The following is a 17,332-nucleotide window of genomic DNA, read 5'->3' on the forward strand; positions in this document are numbered from 1 at the left end:
ACAGTCTCAGATACAGAAAACAAACCAGTGGTTGCAAGAAGGGAGAAGGGTAGAGGAAATAGGTGAAGGAGATTAAGAGGTCCTGTATGGGGATGTAATATACAGCATAAGGAATATGGTCAATAATACAGTAATAACTTTATGTAAGTTGAGATGGTTACCAGACTTACCACAGTGATCATTTCATAATGTATGCAACTGTCAGGTCATTACGCAGTACACTTAAAACTAACATAATATTGTACATCAACTATATTTCAATGAAAAATAAATTTAGAAGAAATTTTAAAGCATTAACTATCCTTAATAATGGAACAGCAGTAATATTTAAAAATTAAATGCAGATTATGCCATCTCCCCATGAAATGGGTGGGGGTGGTGGGGGTGGTAGAAAAACAGTTTCCACATGCAATGTGCTCACATGTTGAAGTCAGTTTGGTTCAAGACTGCCAAGTCCTATTTAATGGTTTTCTAACATCAAGTGGCACAGGACAAGGCAAAAGGGGGGCACCTCCATTACCTGGAACCCCTGGGAAATTAGCTGCTCAAATTAATTAATTTATGAAGAATAACATTTAAGCCAAGTCCCAAAATATCATTTAATCATGATTTTTTCCATTAAGTATTATCAAAAATTTTACTCCCCAAATATTACACTGTTTTCTGATTACATGGGTATAAACTTGAGTACTCCCTTGATGACTTGGGACCTGGTTATAGATAACTAATTTTACCGTGCAGTTGGATGGGAGTCACTCCAGAAGACTTATTTTAGTTTGTTTTCTTGAAATAGTCCCTGATGTCAACTTTTCAAATGAACTTTATTAATCATTTAAGGAAATGAAAGTACAGTAACGACAAAACAGTCAACCTACAAAATAAAACTTCTGACCCTGTAACGGTTCACTAAACTCAGATTTCCTCTCAAGTTCTCTAAGGGAATCCAGAACGTTTTTTCCTTTGTGCTTAGGCCAGACTTTTAAAGGAGGCAGCTAGGCGCAGTAGTGCCACAAGAGGCATGAGGACTTAAGCTAAGAGACACAAACTTAAAGGGTAAGATGGTCTGCTTCCAGAGCTGCCCTATCCTCCATACAAGAAACTTGAGGGGTTCCATCTTATATTTCACAAATGTTAATAGCAATGGAATCAAAATGAGGAAACTCTTAGAGAAAAGTGAAATTTCAGAGCCATTAGATGTCCTTCCTTAGAGGTGATCTTCCCTCACAGTATTTAGTTCAAATGTTAGTTAAATTTAAAAGCAGAGTGACTTCTTATTTATTTTCTCGTCAAATGTTTCTTCCTTCATCTTTAGACAACTCTGTGTAAAATAGTTTTCTCTTAGCCTGAACTGAAATCTGTCTATCTATAGTTTGTATCTTTCCTGCTCTTCCTCTTCCTCAATAAAACAAACAAAAAATACCTGGGACCACAAAGAACATAATTGCAAGATTACCTCCTCTTCCACAGCCTTACAGATATTTATAAAAATAGGTGGCATGCTGCTGACTGTTCTCTTCTTTGTGACATAAATTATACATAGCATGACATAAAATTGACTCAATATGTGCCTTTCTGAATAACAGGTCTCCATTCCAATTATTATTTCAAACAGCAATGAAGATAAGCTTACAAATTCAAATTCTGACGACTGCACAATAAATTTCAAAAAGACAATTCAGCTCAATAAAATCAGGTATCTGTCTAAAACTATTCATTTGTCAGAGTCATGATTTCATGGGAGTTCAAAAGACCTATTTAGTCCCATTTCACAGTAAAGTAACCCTGGATTGAGATTTACAACAAAATCAAAACACAAAAGAAATTACTTGGTAAAGTCCTCAAAGTAGATTTTATTTATACATTTCTTCAAATGACTGTGGAACTTTTAAAAACCCCTCCCCCAAATGTGACAATTTACGGACAGTGGTGGGAACCAGGGGTCTTTGAAGAAAGCGAATACAAAGACACTGGTGCTGTGCCAGCTCCCTGAGCTAACACCAAGAAGCCAATTTATTTTATAATCTTAAAGAATCTTATATGTGGATATGTTTGAATTGGCCCTCTGAGAATTGTTCAAATAAAGGAAACATTATGGAAAGGAGACTGGTTTCCAAACTGTACAGTCTCTGAAAATAAAACTTCAAAAATGTATGTCTGAAAAGATCTGCAAGACTTGGTACAGTGTTTATCTATGAAGAGAACCAATAACCCATTGACTTCAAAACTCAAAATAATCTAAAAAATACTTTAAATGGCATGGCATTAGTGACATTTTTTTCAAAATATTTAGTTTAAAAGAAATCTGATAAAATTGTTCTCACCCTATGAAAAAGACCTAATCCCTTTCTAAAACAAAAATAGGATTTGCAAGAGAAACAACACTGTACAATTCACTGGTAAATTAAGATTTCCGAGGCTGTAAGAAATGGGGCCAAAACAAGTCACACTCAAAAAGGGATGATTAACACAAGAAATGTGCTATAAGTAAAGTGCATGAAAGGAAGCCTGCTCAGCTAAATGAAGTAGACAAAGGTCAGAAGTCAAGGGTCATTCGCCAGAGCGGCAGCAGGCTCGAAAACCACACTGCAAATTCTGGCATCCACTGGCGGTGTCAGCATGAGGACCTGTATGAAAACAGAGAAGTGTGAAAGGAGGAATTTCTTATCACACAAAAATAATCTTGCTAATGAAAGAAGTAAAACACATTTTTTTTTAACTAGTAATACATTTGTAACATAGAAGTAAAATCCCACAATGAGTGTATAAAAAATTATTCAGCACAAAAATCGCCAACAGCAGTTTGACTTTAACTAATATAGGTAAATGAAAAAGAAGAATGAAAAGAAGTAATTTTTTGGCAACAATCTTACAAAATAAAAAATCCAAGAAGAAAAGAGATAACCCACAGAAATAAGACTGCCAGGATAACTTCACAATGGATTTCTTGTATCATGAACATCTTTCCTAGAAATATAATTAAGGCAAAAACAACCTTATCTATAATAGATAAGCTAAAGAATCCAGTATTGAGCAATTATAATAAATATTACATTCAAAATTTTTGTTAAAAATAAACTACGTAGATATAGCCTTAACATATAGTTATTTAATATCTGTACCCAAAATAAGTCATGTGATAGGGTTAGGTGAAATTATCTTCCAGAATCAAATATGTAATGAATGAATAATTAAAAACATATCTAAGACATAATAAAAGTTATGATCCAATTACAAAGAAAAGTAATAATACATTTGTGGAATAACTGACATTTTATTCCAATCACATTATGCTACCCAGACACTAGATTAAAAGATCCATTAGGGAACAAAGCTGAGAATTAGAAAGTATCAAAGAGATATCATGGCGCATATTCAAATGTCAAGTACTCTGAATGAATCACAGTTTTCATAAAGGCGAGCAAATGCGGAAAAAGACATTTTAACTATATTGAAGCCTTTCAGTATGTCTGCACCATGAACAAAGTTAATTAGTTCTTTCATCAATTAGAACCAAAATACTTGCATTTTTGATACGTAAGGACCATAAAAGTACATGAAATATATTTTTATTATAGAAAATAATATTTATTTTATCAAATGGATTATAATTGAAAAATCACTGGAATGATATCAAGACTTTAACTTAGAAAAATATATTATATTAGCTTTCTTTGTCTTTTGAAGTAGCGATCCATTGCAAAAGAAGGCAATTATGCTAATACCAACATAAGAAAATAACTACTTGCAAATAAACACATAGAACACACTTATTTACCAGAATTTAACTTTTTTTTGTATTCCTGTAATGGCAATATACAAAATACAAAGGACTAATTTCTTAGGATATACAATCAATGAAGTATAGCATTCATATATTTCACTAATGGAAATAATAATGTATCTTTAAGTAAGAAAAGAAACTAATGAACTTTACAAGCATAGTGGAACTGCAATAGCTTATGATTTCATTTATTTTCAAATACTTATGCTTAACTTTTAAAGTAATATAATGCCTGGGATACGGGGAGCAGGTATGGGAATGGGCAATAGTATATGAAAAAAGATTGACCACAGGTTTATAACTGCTGAAGCCAATGATCCATAAAGCTTCTTTATATTATTATGTTTATATATTTAAAAGGTTCTATAATAAAAGTTTAAAGTCATTTCAAATATAAAACTGAATTACCACAAGCTTATTTTTTATTTAATCAAAATTAAAATCTATTCTATTTTGAAAATGAAAAGTTAAATGTGTCAAATACTTAAAATTCATAAAGTAGCATTTTTGTTAAGACTATTTTCTCTTAAGACACAATGCTAGTCATCTTAATCAAAGAGTCAAAATGAAATTTCTTAGTACATTAGAGCCTTTCTCCAAGAGCCAATCTCCTACCTCACTATCAGTGCCCTGCCCTGACACAGTCCCTGTGATGAAATGCTTAAACTGGTGGTTTTTGCAAAAACACATCTATCATTTTCTCAGTATATAATTCTAACTTTTTTGAAAGGGAGAAATATGAGGAAAGAGACATGGAGACTTTGGTACAATATTCCAAACTGAAACTCCCAACAATACTTCAAAATGTCTATACTCCTATTTTTAAAAGCACAGAAAGGTAAGGAAGAAATTTTATACTGCAATCACACGCCTAGGGAAAAATCATAAGCGATGGCTGAAAGCAATCAAAGTAAAGTATGCTACTGGTTTTCAAGAGAGAAAATTAAATGGGAGTCTCAAAGGAGCCAACTGGATCAAGGAATCTAATCAAAAGATTCATATTTTTCCAAACACAGGCATACTTCATTTAATTGTGCTTCACTTTATTGCACTTTGCAGATACTGCATTTTTTACAAACTAAAGGTGTGTGGCAACCTTGCACTGAGCAAGTCTATTGGCACCATTTTTCCAACAACATTTGCTCACTTCCTGTCTCTCTGGCACATTTTGGTAATTCTCACAATATTTCAAGCTTTTTCATTATTATTATATTTTTTATGGTCATCTGTGATCAGTGATCTTTGATGTTACTACTATGACTCACTGAAGGCTCAGATGATGGTTAAAATTTTTTAGCAAAAAAGTATTTTTAAATTAAAGTATGGACGTTGCTTTTTTTAGACAATGCTTTTGCACTTAATAGACTACAGTACAGTGCAAACATAACTTTTATATACACTGGGAAACCAAAATATTCACGTGGCTCACTTTATTGCAATATTCACTTTATTATGGTGGTCTGGAACCAAACTCACAATATCTCCAAGGTATGCCTGTACCACACAGTTTTTCACCAACCTCCCCCAAAAAAGAGGCTCAGGATCCTCAGTCTCCACTCCGGTGACCTGAGTCACTTTTTGCTCTCAAAGTCTAAGGGATGGAAGTAGGGATAATATGGGAAGAAAAATGTAGGAATAAAAATATGTGTCCTATATTAGGTAGAAAGTAACCCTCTCCTGATATCTGTCAGCATCTCCTTATTCATCACAAAACAAAGTTCACGCTCATATTGCTATAAAATGTGCTCCCTTTCTCAGATACACACCAGAATATCTTATTTTCAATGGAAATCTAAGGGCATAAATTGTGCTTAACCAACAACTGTAATACTAACTACCTCAAAACTACAATCCCATCATAAGGTGAATGACATTCCAGGTGACTGATCCTAAAAATCCATAAAAGTGGTATCATCCATGAATGGGTTTTATTTTGTTGAAGGCCTAGGGCAAAGCAAAAGTGAAGACAACCGCTGTTTGTAAGTTAGTTTCATACTGTAGAAAACAGGGGAGAAAGCAATTTCCAAAGCATGGAAATCATAAGCAATGTTAACAGTTAAGACCCTTAAGCATCACAGAAGGACTATTTAGAAAAGGGAATAAATGGACAACAGAATAAACAGGCAACAGAAAAAGTGAGGTAGAATTGGAAAGAAACATGACTAAGATATGTTGGGTTGCCAAATATCTCAAGTAGACAGCTGTGCTTCCACAGACATGGAATTTCAAAGGTAAACATTTGACTTATCACCAGTAAATGTCAATCTTGATATGAGATAATAAACCCAATGGTTATAACAGATGCGGGCTAAATTACGGTAAAGGATAATAAAACAGAAAAATAACATTTGCATAATCATTAAATAAAATCTTTAAATGCATGGTAAAAATAAATTTTGTAAGAGAGCATTTTTTAAAATATTAGTTAAGAAGAGCTATAATGGTAGCTATTGTTATTTTCCCAAATTTTTATTACTGAATTGTTTGTTTTTCCTAGATTTTAAGCATATTACTTATGCTGTATATCTGCACTTACCTTCACTTACCTTTAATTCCTCTTTAACTTAAATTAGAAACATAAGAGAGCAAATCATCTGAAACTGTGTCACCTACTATGATCTAATCTATCTTAATTCACAAATTAAACATACATTGAAATGCAAATCAGTACAACAAGTTTATTTGCTATCATTGTTCAAATGTTCTTCAGAGCTCTAAAACTAGGCAATTCCATCTAACACTTCTTAAATGACAAGGAATTTTTTAAATGTTATGGCTAAGAAGCCTTTTTTTATACTTAAATCTTAACTTTTTTATCAATCAAATAACAAATTTAAATGTCATGAAAGAATCATTAAGAATAAAAATGGCATTTTATGCTTAGTATAGTGCCTTGCTGGCAGCAGACACTGTTTGAATATCTGATTACTAATTTATCTTCTCCAAAATCTCTGCTAATGCTTAGGAAATAGAAAATTTTGTTTTACTTAGCACTTTTTAGTTAATGAGTATTATTTATCAGCATTTACTTCTTTTAGTTAGTAACCTGGTAGTTAACTATGTAAACTCTCTTTTGACAAAATACATTTTTAGTTAAGTGTTACTCTCAAATATTAAAATATAATGTGTCACCTAAATATGCTCCCTATTAGTTTAAGAACATGTATAAAAATATTGACTACTTTCAGAAATAATAAAAATAATAATGAAAAGGGAGCTAAATATTTATAGTCACTAAGTATTTGTACAAGTTGAATTATAATAAAAGATACTGGATGAATCCTGTGTCATCTTGCAAAACTGGATACAATGCAACTTTATTCTAACACTTTCTAGTGTCCATATGGCCTTTTAAGGAAAAGATTGTATCAGGGCATTGCTTTATGAGCAACTGGCTGGAACTCTGGAACATAAGTTCACATGACAAGTCACCCTGTAAACTTTAAAGGATTTCCATTTCCCCCAAATCATGCTTTAAGAAGCTGTAAAAGGAGACTTGGTATTGGATTATACAAGCACGGTCAATTTCCTTTCAAACATTTTAAAGTCAGATATGTTCATTAAAATTCATTTATTGAAAACTACCACTCATTTATCAAAAAAAAATCTTAACATACAACAAAAAGAATGTAGCAGCTCCTTTGGAACACTTTAATATTTATATATTCAAAACCAGTCAAGATGAAAGGAATTCTAACATACTAACAAAGTGCAAAAGTTTTTAAGTATTTAACTTTATCCCAACACCTAAATTATTTCAAGAAGTTTTTTTTAAAAAGACACACACACACAAAAGTAGTAGGCAGATCATAAAAATGAAGTGAAACCCAATCCCCCTACCAATCCAATAACATCTATATACCCCAAAATAAGTATAACAAATTAGGTTCTGAGATTTATTCCCACCAGCATAACCTATGCTGAAATCAGTGTAGACAATTCAAATGCAACCTACCAATAAGGTGTTTTTCTTACAAAAAATAATTGCTTACTGATTACTTTTCATAATATATCCTATAAGCCTTAGTAAGTACAACAGTGAACCCACAATGACATAACCATGTATTAAAAATATATATATATATTTTTATTGCATCCCCAAAAGCAGCAAGTGCTGCACTGTAGCACTCACACCTTCTTTTGTACACTTAGCAGGTTGCAACTAAAATGACATTAATTTTCCCCATTCCTTCTTATACACTAAAGGCAACAGAGAGCAAAGAAATGCTTGAAGTTAGTGTTGCTATTTCAAGAACATGGGAGGTCATCTCCTGCATCACCAATGATTCAAGAAACAAAAGAGCTGCTATCTCCTGTCTCTTCATATACATTTTAAGAAAAATCTAATCTCTGAGAAACAGCAGATTTGCTAACTTCTCTGCCTACTGGTATGTCATTAAAGAAGATACTATTCCTCTAGTCTTGCTGGCGTCTGTCAATTTTTCTGCCTGAGAGACTCCGTTTATCTTCCCATGATCTTAAGATGAACTGGACTCTCAAAAATAACAATACATGGGCTTCCCTGGTGGCGCAGTGGTTGGGAGTCCGCCTGCTAATGCAGGGGACATGGGTTCGTGCCCCGGTCCGGGAAGATCCCACATGCCACAGAGTAGTTGGGCCCATGAGCCATGGCTGCTGAGCCTGTGCACCGGAGCCTGTGCTCCGCAACAGGAGAGGCCACAACAGTGAGAGGCCCACATACCGCAAAAAAAAAAAAAAAAAAAAAAACATGATGTAAAAAGACAGTAGAATCTGAACCATGTAAATTTTTTCCAATTATAAATACAGGAGGTTGACTTCCTTACTAATAGTTGAGGAGCAGCTTTTTATGCTTCAGGACTTCAGTCTCTACCAGTGATTATCAAATGCCCAACAGGGCACTGAACGTACTTTGAAAAAGCACATTAAACAGTCCCACTGCAGGGCAGGAATAGGCTTAAAAAATAAAACAAGGGGCTTCCCTGGTGGCACAGTGGTTGAGAGTCCGGCTGCCGATGCAGCGGACACGGTTCGTGTCCCGGTCTGGGAAGATCCCACATGCCGCCGAGTGGCTGGGCCCGTGAGCCATGGCCGCCGAGCCTGCGCGTCCGGAGCCTGTGCTCCGCAAGGGGAGAGGCCACAACAGTGAGAGGCCCACGTACCACAAAAAAAATAAAAAAAATAAAACAAAACAAAAAAAATCAAGAAATGTTTACCTGATGATTGTTAAAAGTAGGTTCAGGGTTCAATCTCCATAATACTATAGGAATTTTAATCACATTTAAAGCACCTCAGCCTCTTCCCAATACCACACTCACCATCCTCCTCAATCTTCCAAGAGATTTATTTGGAACCAGATTCAGGGTCCCTGAGGAGTTCACATTACCAAAGTCCTCCTTTTTCTACTACATTATGAAGTTTTCTTGTCCTACAAGAAAACTAACTCTAACATCCCTAAGAATTAGGTGTATCTAGAACAGCAATACGCTGTATTGTTAATGAGTGCTCTTTCACTCTAGAGGAATTTCCCAAAATTTTATAAGAATTGTAGTAATTCTATAAAAACTTGTCACTTTGGATTGATTAAACTATTACATATTTCTAAAATCTGGCAGAATGGATAGTTGAGATATCTCTCCAAAAGAAAACTTATCTTTAGAAAGATAAGAAAACTTATCTTTAGAAAGATAAGAAAACTTATCTTTCAGACTAAACCTGAAAGTAAAAAATGTTTGGTAATCAGAAATCTAGAAAACAAAATAGAAACCCTAAGAATTTTCAGAACTGTTAAAAATTTTTAAATCAACTCCTCCAAAATTATCCCATTGTTAAAAGGCATTACCGTTAATGTTGTCACAGTAGTAAAAGTATTCATCATTTAGAGAAGGACATGCTGAAACCAAATCCTGCAGGCCTGCACCAGTTACAGTAAGACAACCAGAGAGATTAAGGTGCTCCAAATAAGGTAGCCCTCCTCCCAGAGTCAAAACCCTGTAAGAGAAGCAATTCAACAATTAGAATATATTAACAATTAAAATGTATTGTAAAATCTATGAAAACTTATGTATTCCTATGGCCCAATGGACTATTAACAGACCTTTCAATCTGGTAATGAAAAATTAAAGTATCTCTATAAAACATGACAACTAACTTCATCCTTAGGCAGGATACATTTAACAGAGACATTTCTGAAGACATTCAATAAACAAGTCTATGAAATGTTCTTTATAAGAACATTACAGTAACTCAATTCTTACAGGAAGGAAGTAATGAATCCTGGAATTGTAATCTTCACTCTCCTACTAAACTAAGTAAAAATTATCAAGAAAATTACTAAACAGTTTGGCAGTTCCTCAAAGAGTTAAAGAATCAGCATATACCCAAGAGAAGTGAAAACATATGTTCACAGAAAAACTTGCAAACAAATGTTCACAGCAGCATTATTCATAATATCCAAAAAGTGGAAACAATCCAAATGTCCACTAATCAATGAGTGGATAAACAAAATTTAGTATAAGTATCATGTAGCCATAAAGAACTGATACATGCCACAGCATGCATGAACCTTGAAAATACTGTGCTAAGTGAAAAAAATCATACACAAAAGACCACATACTATGTAATTCCACTTATATGAAATATCCAAAATAAGCAGAATAGACAGACAAAGTAAATTAGTGGCTACCAGGGGCTGGGGGCAAAGAGGAATGAAGAATGACTGCTAATGAGTAAATGGTTTCTTTTTGGTTTAATGAAAATGTTTCTAATTTGATAGTGGTAATGGTTGCCAACCTTATAAGTATACTAAAACCACTGATTTGTACCCTTTAAAAGAATGAATTTAATGTGAATTTCATTTCAGTAAAAATGAAAACATTGCTTTTCATGGCATACCCTAGAAGAATTTTAAAAAAACAATTTACATAAAAAGAATAAAATGAGAAATTGACTGAAATGACAATGGCAGAGCTGAAAAATATCAAGAGCAAAACTGAGAACATCAATTCCCTCTATAGAACAGCAAAAACTGGGAAAACTAGAGACAGTCTATCTTGACAGCACTATCCAAAAACTAATAATACAATAAATTTAGTAAAAAAACAAATAGCATGATTATGCAGATACATGGAAATTAGGAAGTAAAGGTAAGTAAAAGTATGTAAACTACTGAGATTAGAATAAACTATGGAAATATTTATATATTCAGTGACAGGCACTGATGGACAAAGATCAGTACATACATTTTAATGTTTTGTCATTGCATGTTTACAAGAAAAACCTGGCCTATCAAAAAGAGCTTATCAAGACCCCAATACACGTGAGAGATTTAAATGCATACTTCTCCTTATATTTTGACTGAAAAAGACTGACTTTTTCTTAAATCATAGATTCCCTGATCCATTCCTACAGTTTAAATTAGTAACAGTGGCAGTTCAGAACTTCAGTGGCTTGACTGGGCCACAGTAATTACAAATAGACATCTTTAAAGGAAGACTATTGTTTAAAGTTTATTGATTCTTTTTTTCCTATAAAGTTGAATAGCTCAGAATAAAAAATAAAACAGCTTCTAAAAAGTGGTCTAAAAGATCTCAGAAGGTATCTCAATGCAGAAACTGCTTCATGTTCTAACACTTACAAATTTTCAGTACACTGAGGACAGACTGCATGGAATGTAAAACTTTGTATCACAAATACACTTGAGTAAACTGTATATGCATTCACTGAGTCTAGTGGGATATCAAACAAGACAAAAGTAAACAAGCAGTTATAATATCATATGATGAATGCTCTCCTGGGAACGTATTTAAGGGCCTTGGTGGAGGGAGGGGGACAGGGGTCACAAACGGTTTCCCTTAAAAAGTGACGTTTAAACTGGAATGGAGATAGAAATGAACAGAAGTTAGCCAATGAACGTTTGTTAGAGAGAGAGCAAATGCAAATGTATGAAGACAGAGAAATACAGTACAGGCATACCTCAGAGATATTGCAGGTTGAGTTCCAGACCACCACAATAAAGCGAATATCACAATAAAGCAAGCCACACAATTTTTTTGGTTTTCTGGTGCATATAAAAAAGTTAGGTTTACATTATACTGTAGTCTATTAAGTATGCAATAGCAGTATGTCTAAAAAACTATATGCATACCTTAATTAAAAATACTTTATTTTATTGCTAATTGCTAAAAATACTTATTGTATCATCTGAGCCTTCAGCAGCAAGTCATAATCTTTTTGCTGGTGGAGGGTCTTGCCTCCATGTTGACGGCTGCTGACTGATCGAGGTGGTGATTGAAGGCTGGGGTGGCCGTGGCGGTTTCTTAAGATAAGACAACAATGAAGTTTTTTTTGCTGCATTGGCTGACTCTTCCTTCCACGAATGATTGCTCTGTAGCATTTTGCCCTACTTCTTTCAAAATTGGAGTCAATTACTTTCAAACCCTGCCACTGCTTTAACAATTAAGTTTATGTAATATTCTAAATCTTTTGTTGCCACTTCAACAGTCTTCACAGCATTTTCACCAGGAGTAGATTCCATCGGAAGAAACCACTTTCTTTGTTCATCCATAAGAAACAACTCCTTATCCATTAAAGTTTTATTACGGATATAATTCAGTCACATTTTCATACTCTACTTTTAATTCTAGTTCTCTTGCTATTTCTAACCTGCAGTTACTTCCTCCAGTGAAGTCTTGAACCCCTCAAAGTCATTCATGAGGGTTGTAATCAATTTCTTCTAAAATCCTGTTAATGTTGATATTCTGATATGTTCCCAAGAATCACAAATGTTCTTCATCGCATCTAGAATAGTGAATCCTTTCAAGAAGATTTTCAATTTACTTTGCCTAGCTCAGAGGAATCACTACCTAAGGCAGCTACATAGCCTTACAAAATATATTTCTTAAATAGTAAGACTTGAAAGTTGAAATGCCTCCTGGATCAATGGGCTGCAAAATGGATGTTGTGTTAGCAGGCATGAAAACAACATTAATCTCAGCGACTTCCCTGGTGGCACAGTAGTTAAGAATCGCCTGCCAATGCAGGGGACACGGGTTCGATCCCTGGTCCGGGAAGATCCCACATGTCATGAAGCAAGTAAGCCCGTGCACCACAACTACTGAGCCTGCGCTCTAGAGCCCACGAGCCAGCTACTGAGCCCACGTGCCCCAACTACTGAAGCCCGCACACCTAGAGCCTATGCTCTGAGACAAGAGAAGCCACTGAAACAAAAAGCCCGCGCACTGCAACAAAGAGTAGCCCCTGCTCACCACAACTACAGAAAGCCCGTGCACAGCAACGAAGACCCAACACAGCAAAAAATAAATAAATTTATAAAACAAACAACAACAAAAAACATTAATCTCATGGTACATCTCCATCAGAGCTCTTGGGTGAGCAGGTACATTATCTCTGAGCAGTATTTTGAAAGGAACCTTTTTCTTCCTAAGCAGTAGGTCTCAACAGTGGGCTTAAAAAGTCAGTAAATCATGTTGTAAACAGATGTGCTGTCATCCAGGCTTTGTGGTTTCATTTACAGAGCACAAGCAGAGTAGATTTAGCATCATTCTTAAGGGCCCTAGGATTTTCAGAATGGTAAATAAGCACTGGCTTCAACGAAGCCACCAGCTGCATTAACCCCTAATAGAAGAGTCAGCCTGTCCTTTGAAGCCAGGCACTGACTTCTCCTCTGTACTCACCTTGCACTTTTATGTTATGGCTTCTTTCCTTAAATCTCATGAACCAACCTCTGCTCGCTTCCAACTTTTCTTCTGCAGCTTCCTCACCTCAGCCTTCACAGAACTGAAGAGAGTTAGGGTCTTGCTGTGAATTAGGCTTTGGCTTAAAAGAATACTGTGGCTAGTTTGATCTTCTATCCAGACCACTAAAACTTTCTCCTTATCAGCAAAAAGGCTGTTTCACTTTCTTACCATTCATGTGTTCAATAGAGTAGCACTTTTAATTTCCTTCAAGAACTTCTCCTTTGCTTGTATAGCCTGGCTAACTGTTTGGTGCAAAAGACCTAGCTTTCAGCCTATCTTGCTTGGCTTTTGACGTGCCTTCCTCACTAAGTGTAATCATTTCTAGATTTTGATTTAAAGTGAGAGATGTGTGACTCATTTTACTTGAATACTTAGAGGCCACTGTAGGGTTATTGATTGGCCTAATTTCAATACTGTTGTGTCTCAGGAAATAGGGTGGCAGAAGAAGATGGAGAGAGATGGGGGAATAGCCAGTTGAAGCAGTCAGAACACACACAGTATTTATCGATTAAGTTTGCCATCTTATATGGTTTGTGGCACTCCAAAACAATTACAGTAGTATCATCAGAGATCACTGATCACAGATCACCATAACAAATATAATAATAATGGAAGTTTGAAATACTGAAGAATTAAAGTGTGACACAAAAACGTGAAGCAAGCAAATATCGTTAGAAAAATGGGACTGACAGACCTGCTCGATACAAGGTTGCCACAAACCTTCAATTTGTATAAGACGCAATTATCTGCAAAGCACAATAAAGCAAAGTACAATGAAACAAGGTATGCCTGTATACCTGGAGGAAACGAAAATAGCTGAGTATGGTTAAAGAAAGGATGGTTTTGTGTGTTTGTGTGTTATGTTTATGTTTACCTACTTGCTGTCTTTTTTTTGGCAGAGGTGAAGATGTGAGGAAGTAAAAGGAAGAGATTTAAAGAAGGTAACAAGATATAAACTACAGAGGCAAGCAAGGGCCAAGAATCTGAACTTTAACCAAAGGGCAATAAGACTCACTGAAACGCTTAAAGGAGTAATAACAAGTAATAAGAAATGCATGCTAGAAAGATCACTCTAGTCTACTTTTTATCACCAATACCCAAGTATGTCAGGCACAGGCCTACACAGTAAAATGCAAAATACATTCTTTGCTCTCAAACAAAGAAAGAAACATTTAAACAAAGTATTAATAATGCATGCAATAAGAAAAAAAGTTTTAGAAATATATACAAATTACAGAAATAATACAGACCAGGGAGTGATTCAAAGTAGTAATCTTTAAAAGATGAGAACAAAATCCAGAATTCAACAATGTATAATTCACATTATCTGGTATCCAATCAAAAACTACTCAACACTCAAAGAATCAGAAAAAAAGAATCAATAGAAACAGACCAATAAATGATAAAGATGATGAAATTAGGAGATAATGACTTTAAAACAGATTTCATATTTTAAATATGCTCAAGGATTTAAAAGAAAATATGAACATAATGAAACAAAAAACATGTCTATATATTAGTTTTTTTAATGTTTTAATATATTTACATACATTATTGATGTGCTTATATGTGTGTGTATATGTATATATCAGGGAGGATCACGAGTGTACCAAATGAAACTTCTAGAGATGAAAAATACAATATCTGAAATAAAAAATACACTGAACGAGATTAGCAGTAATTAGACATTGCAAAAATTAGTGGACTTGAAGAACAACCAGATTAACCAAAATGAAGCACCAAGAGAAAAAAGAACAAAAACAGTAAGGAAAAGAAAAAGCCCTGGTGTTATGGGTTGAATTGTGTCCCCTCCCACCCCCATCAAAAAAAGATATGTTGAAGTCTTAACCCTCAGTATCATAAATGTGACTTTAGTTGGAAATACGGTCTTTGCAGATTTAAGATCAGGTCATTAGGGTGGGCCTTAATCCAATATGACTGATGTCCTCCTAAGAAGAGGGATATTTAGACACACACACACACACACACGGATAATGCCATGTGAAGACGCATAGATATACAGACACAAAAAGGAGATGGCCGTGTGAAGACTGAGGCAGAGATTGGGGTTATAGTGCCACAAGCCAAGCAACACCTGGGTCTATGAAAAGTTTCAAGAGTTAAGAAAGGATGCTCCCTTAAAGGTTTCAGGGGGAACATGGTTTGGCCAACACCCTGATTATTGAACTCTAATCTCCAGAACTCTAAGAGAATAAATTTCTATCATTCTAACCACCTAGCTTGTGGTACTTTGTCATGACAGTCCAGGGAACTATTACACTAAAGTGACCTATAGTACAGTATCAAGAAGTCTGACATACATGAAGTCCCAGCAAGAAGCAGGGGTAAGAGAATAGGGAGGAGAGAAAAAGTACTTGAGGAAATAATAGCTGAATTTTGTTTTTCAATTTTATGAAAGCTAGGAATAACATATCCAAGAATCTCAATTAACCCCAAGCAAGATAACAATGAAGATAACCACACCAAGGCATACCATATGCAAACTGCATTAAAAGCAGAAATAAAATTTTAAAGCAGCTAAAGAAAAAACATACATAATATACGGAAGAACAAAGATAAAAATTTAATACAATTCTCATAAATGACGCAAGCTGAAAGACAATGTAACATCTTAAAAGTGCTAAAACAAAACTACCAACTTAGAATTCTATACACAGTGAAAATCCTTCTAAAATGAAGGTGAAATAAAGAGTTTTTCAGACAAGAACTGAGAGTTTACTGACAAAAGACTTAACAGTACAAAAAACTACAGAGAACTCTGCAGGCAAAAGAAAAACAATACCAAATGGAAACATGAAACTGTACAAAAGCATGAAGAATGGCAAAAAAGGTGAAATAAGACTTCTTTGTTAATTTTTTCTAAAAGACAATTGTTTGGGACTTCCCTGGTAGTCCAGTGGTTAAGACTTCACCTTCTAATGCAGGGGGTACGGGTTCGATCCCTGGTCGGGGAGTTAAGATCCCACATGCCTCATGGCCAAAAAAAAAAAAAAGGCAATTGTTTAAAGAAAAAATATTAACAATGTATTATGGGGTTTAAAACATATATAGAAATAAAATATATAACAAAAACAGCACAAAGAATGGGGAGGGGAACAGGCGATTACTGTTTTAAGATTCTTACATTCTATGTGAAATGGTATAATACTGTTTGAAGGTAGAAAGCAATTAGTTAAAAATGCATACACAAAAGCATAAAACAGTAATTATAAATCTACGTTAAAGGGCACACAATGTATAAAGCTGTAACCTGTACCAATAACAATATAAAGGAGATGAGACAGAGATGTCAAGAGTGGAGTATTTGTACATGATTGAAACTAAGCTGGTTGTCAAACTAGGTTGTTTTAAGATCAAGATGTTAATTGTATCCCTAAGGTAACAACTAAAAAAATAACTTTAAAAAACAAAGAAAATGGAGAAAAAGGGAATCAAATGGTATATTACAACAAAACAAAACATAAAAAGAGGAAGTCACTGAGAAAATGAGGAACAAAAGCATGTAAAACATAAGGAAAAGAAATAGATAAATGGCATAAGTAAAGTCTCCTTTATCAGTAATTACTTTAAAAATGAATCCATCAAATTCTCCTCCTGAAAGGCAGAGATTAACAGACTATATTAAAAATTTTTAAACTTCAGAATTTTAAAAACATGATCCATCTATATACTCTTTATTAGAGACCTCACTTTAGATGCAAAAACACTAAGAGGTTAAAAGTAAAAGCATGAGAAAAGATACTCCAAGCAAAAAGTAACCAAAAGGGGGGAGTTCCCTGGCAGTCAAGTGGTT

At 34.5% G+C, this 17,332-nt stretch overlaps 1 protein-coding gene across 2 annotated transcripts in view; it reads right to left on the reverse strand.

Annotated features, from left to right (window-relative positions):
* Positions 1–1,830: 1,830 nt before the first annotated feature.
* Positions 1,831–17,332, reverse strand: part of FBXL5 (F-box and leucine rich repeat protein 5) — a 50,404-nt gene continuing 34,902 nt past the window's right edge. Inside the window, exons 10-12 of one of the 2 annotated variants that reach the window (XM_079919213.1) lie at positions 11,955–12,077; positions 9,603–9,751; positions 1,831–2,624 (exon numbers count right to left, since the gene is read on the reverse strand). In XM_079919213.1, the coding sequence (XP_079775339.1) occupies positions 2,548–2,624; positions 9,603–9,751; positions 11,955–12,077 (349 nt within the window). In that variant the 3' untranslated portion in view covers positions 1,831–2,547. The remainder of the gene's footprint in view (positions 2,625–9,602; positions 9,752–11,954; positions 12,078–17,332) is intronic. The other variant, XM_079919212.1, reaches the window with a different exon arrangement.

Source organism: Stenella coeruleoalba (assembly GCF_951394435.1).
Source record: "Stenella coeruleoalba genome assembly, chromosome: 4".
Classification (NCBI taxonomy): domain Eukaryota; kingdom Metazoa; phylum Chordata; class Mammalia; order Artiodactyla; family Delphinidae; genus Stenella; species Stenella coeruleoalba.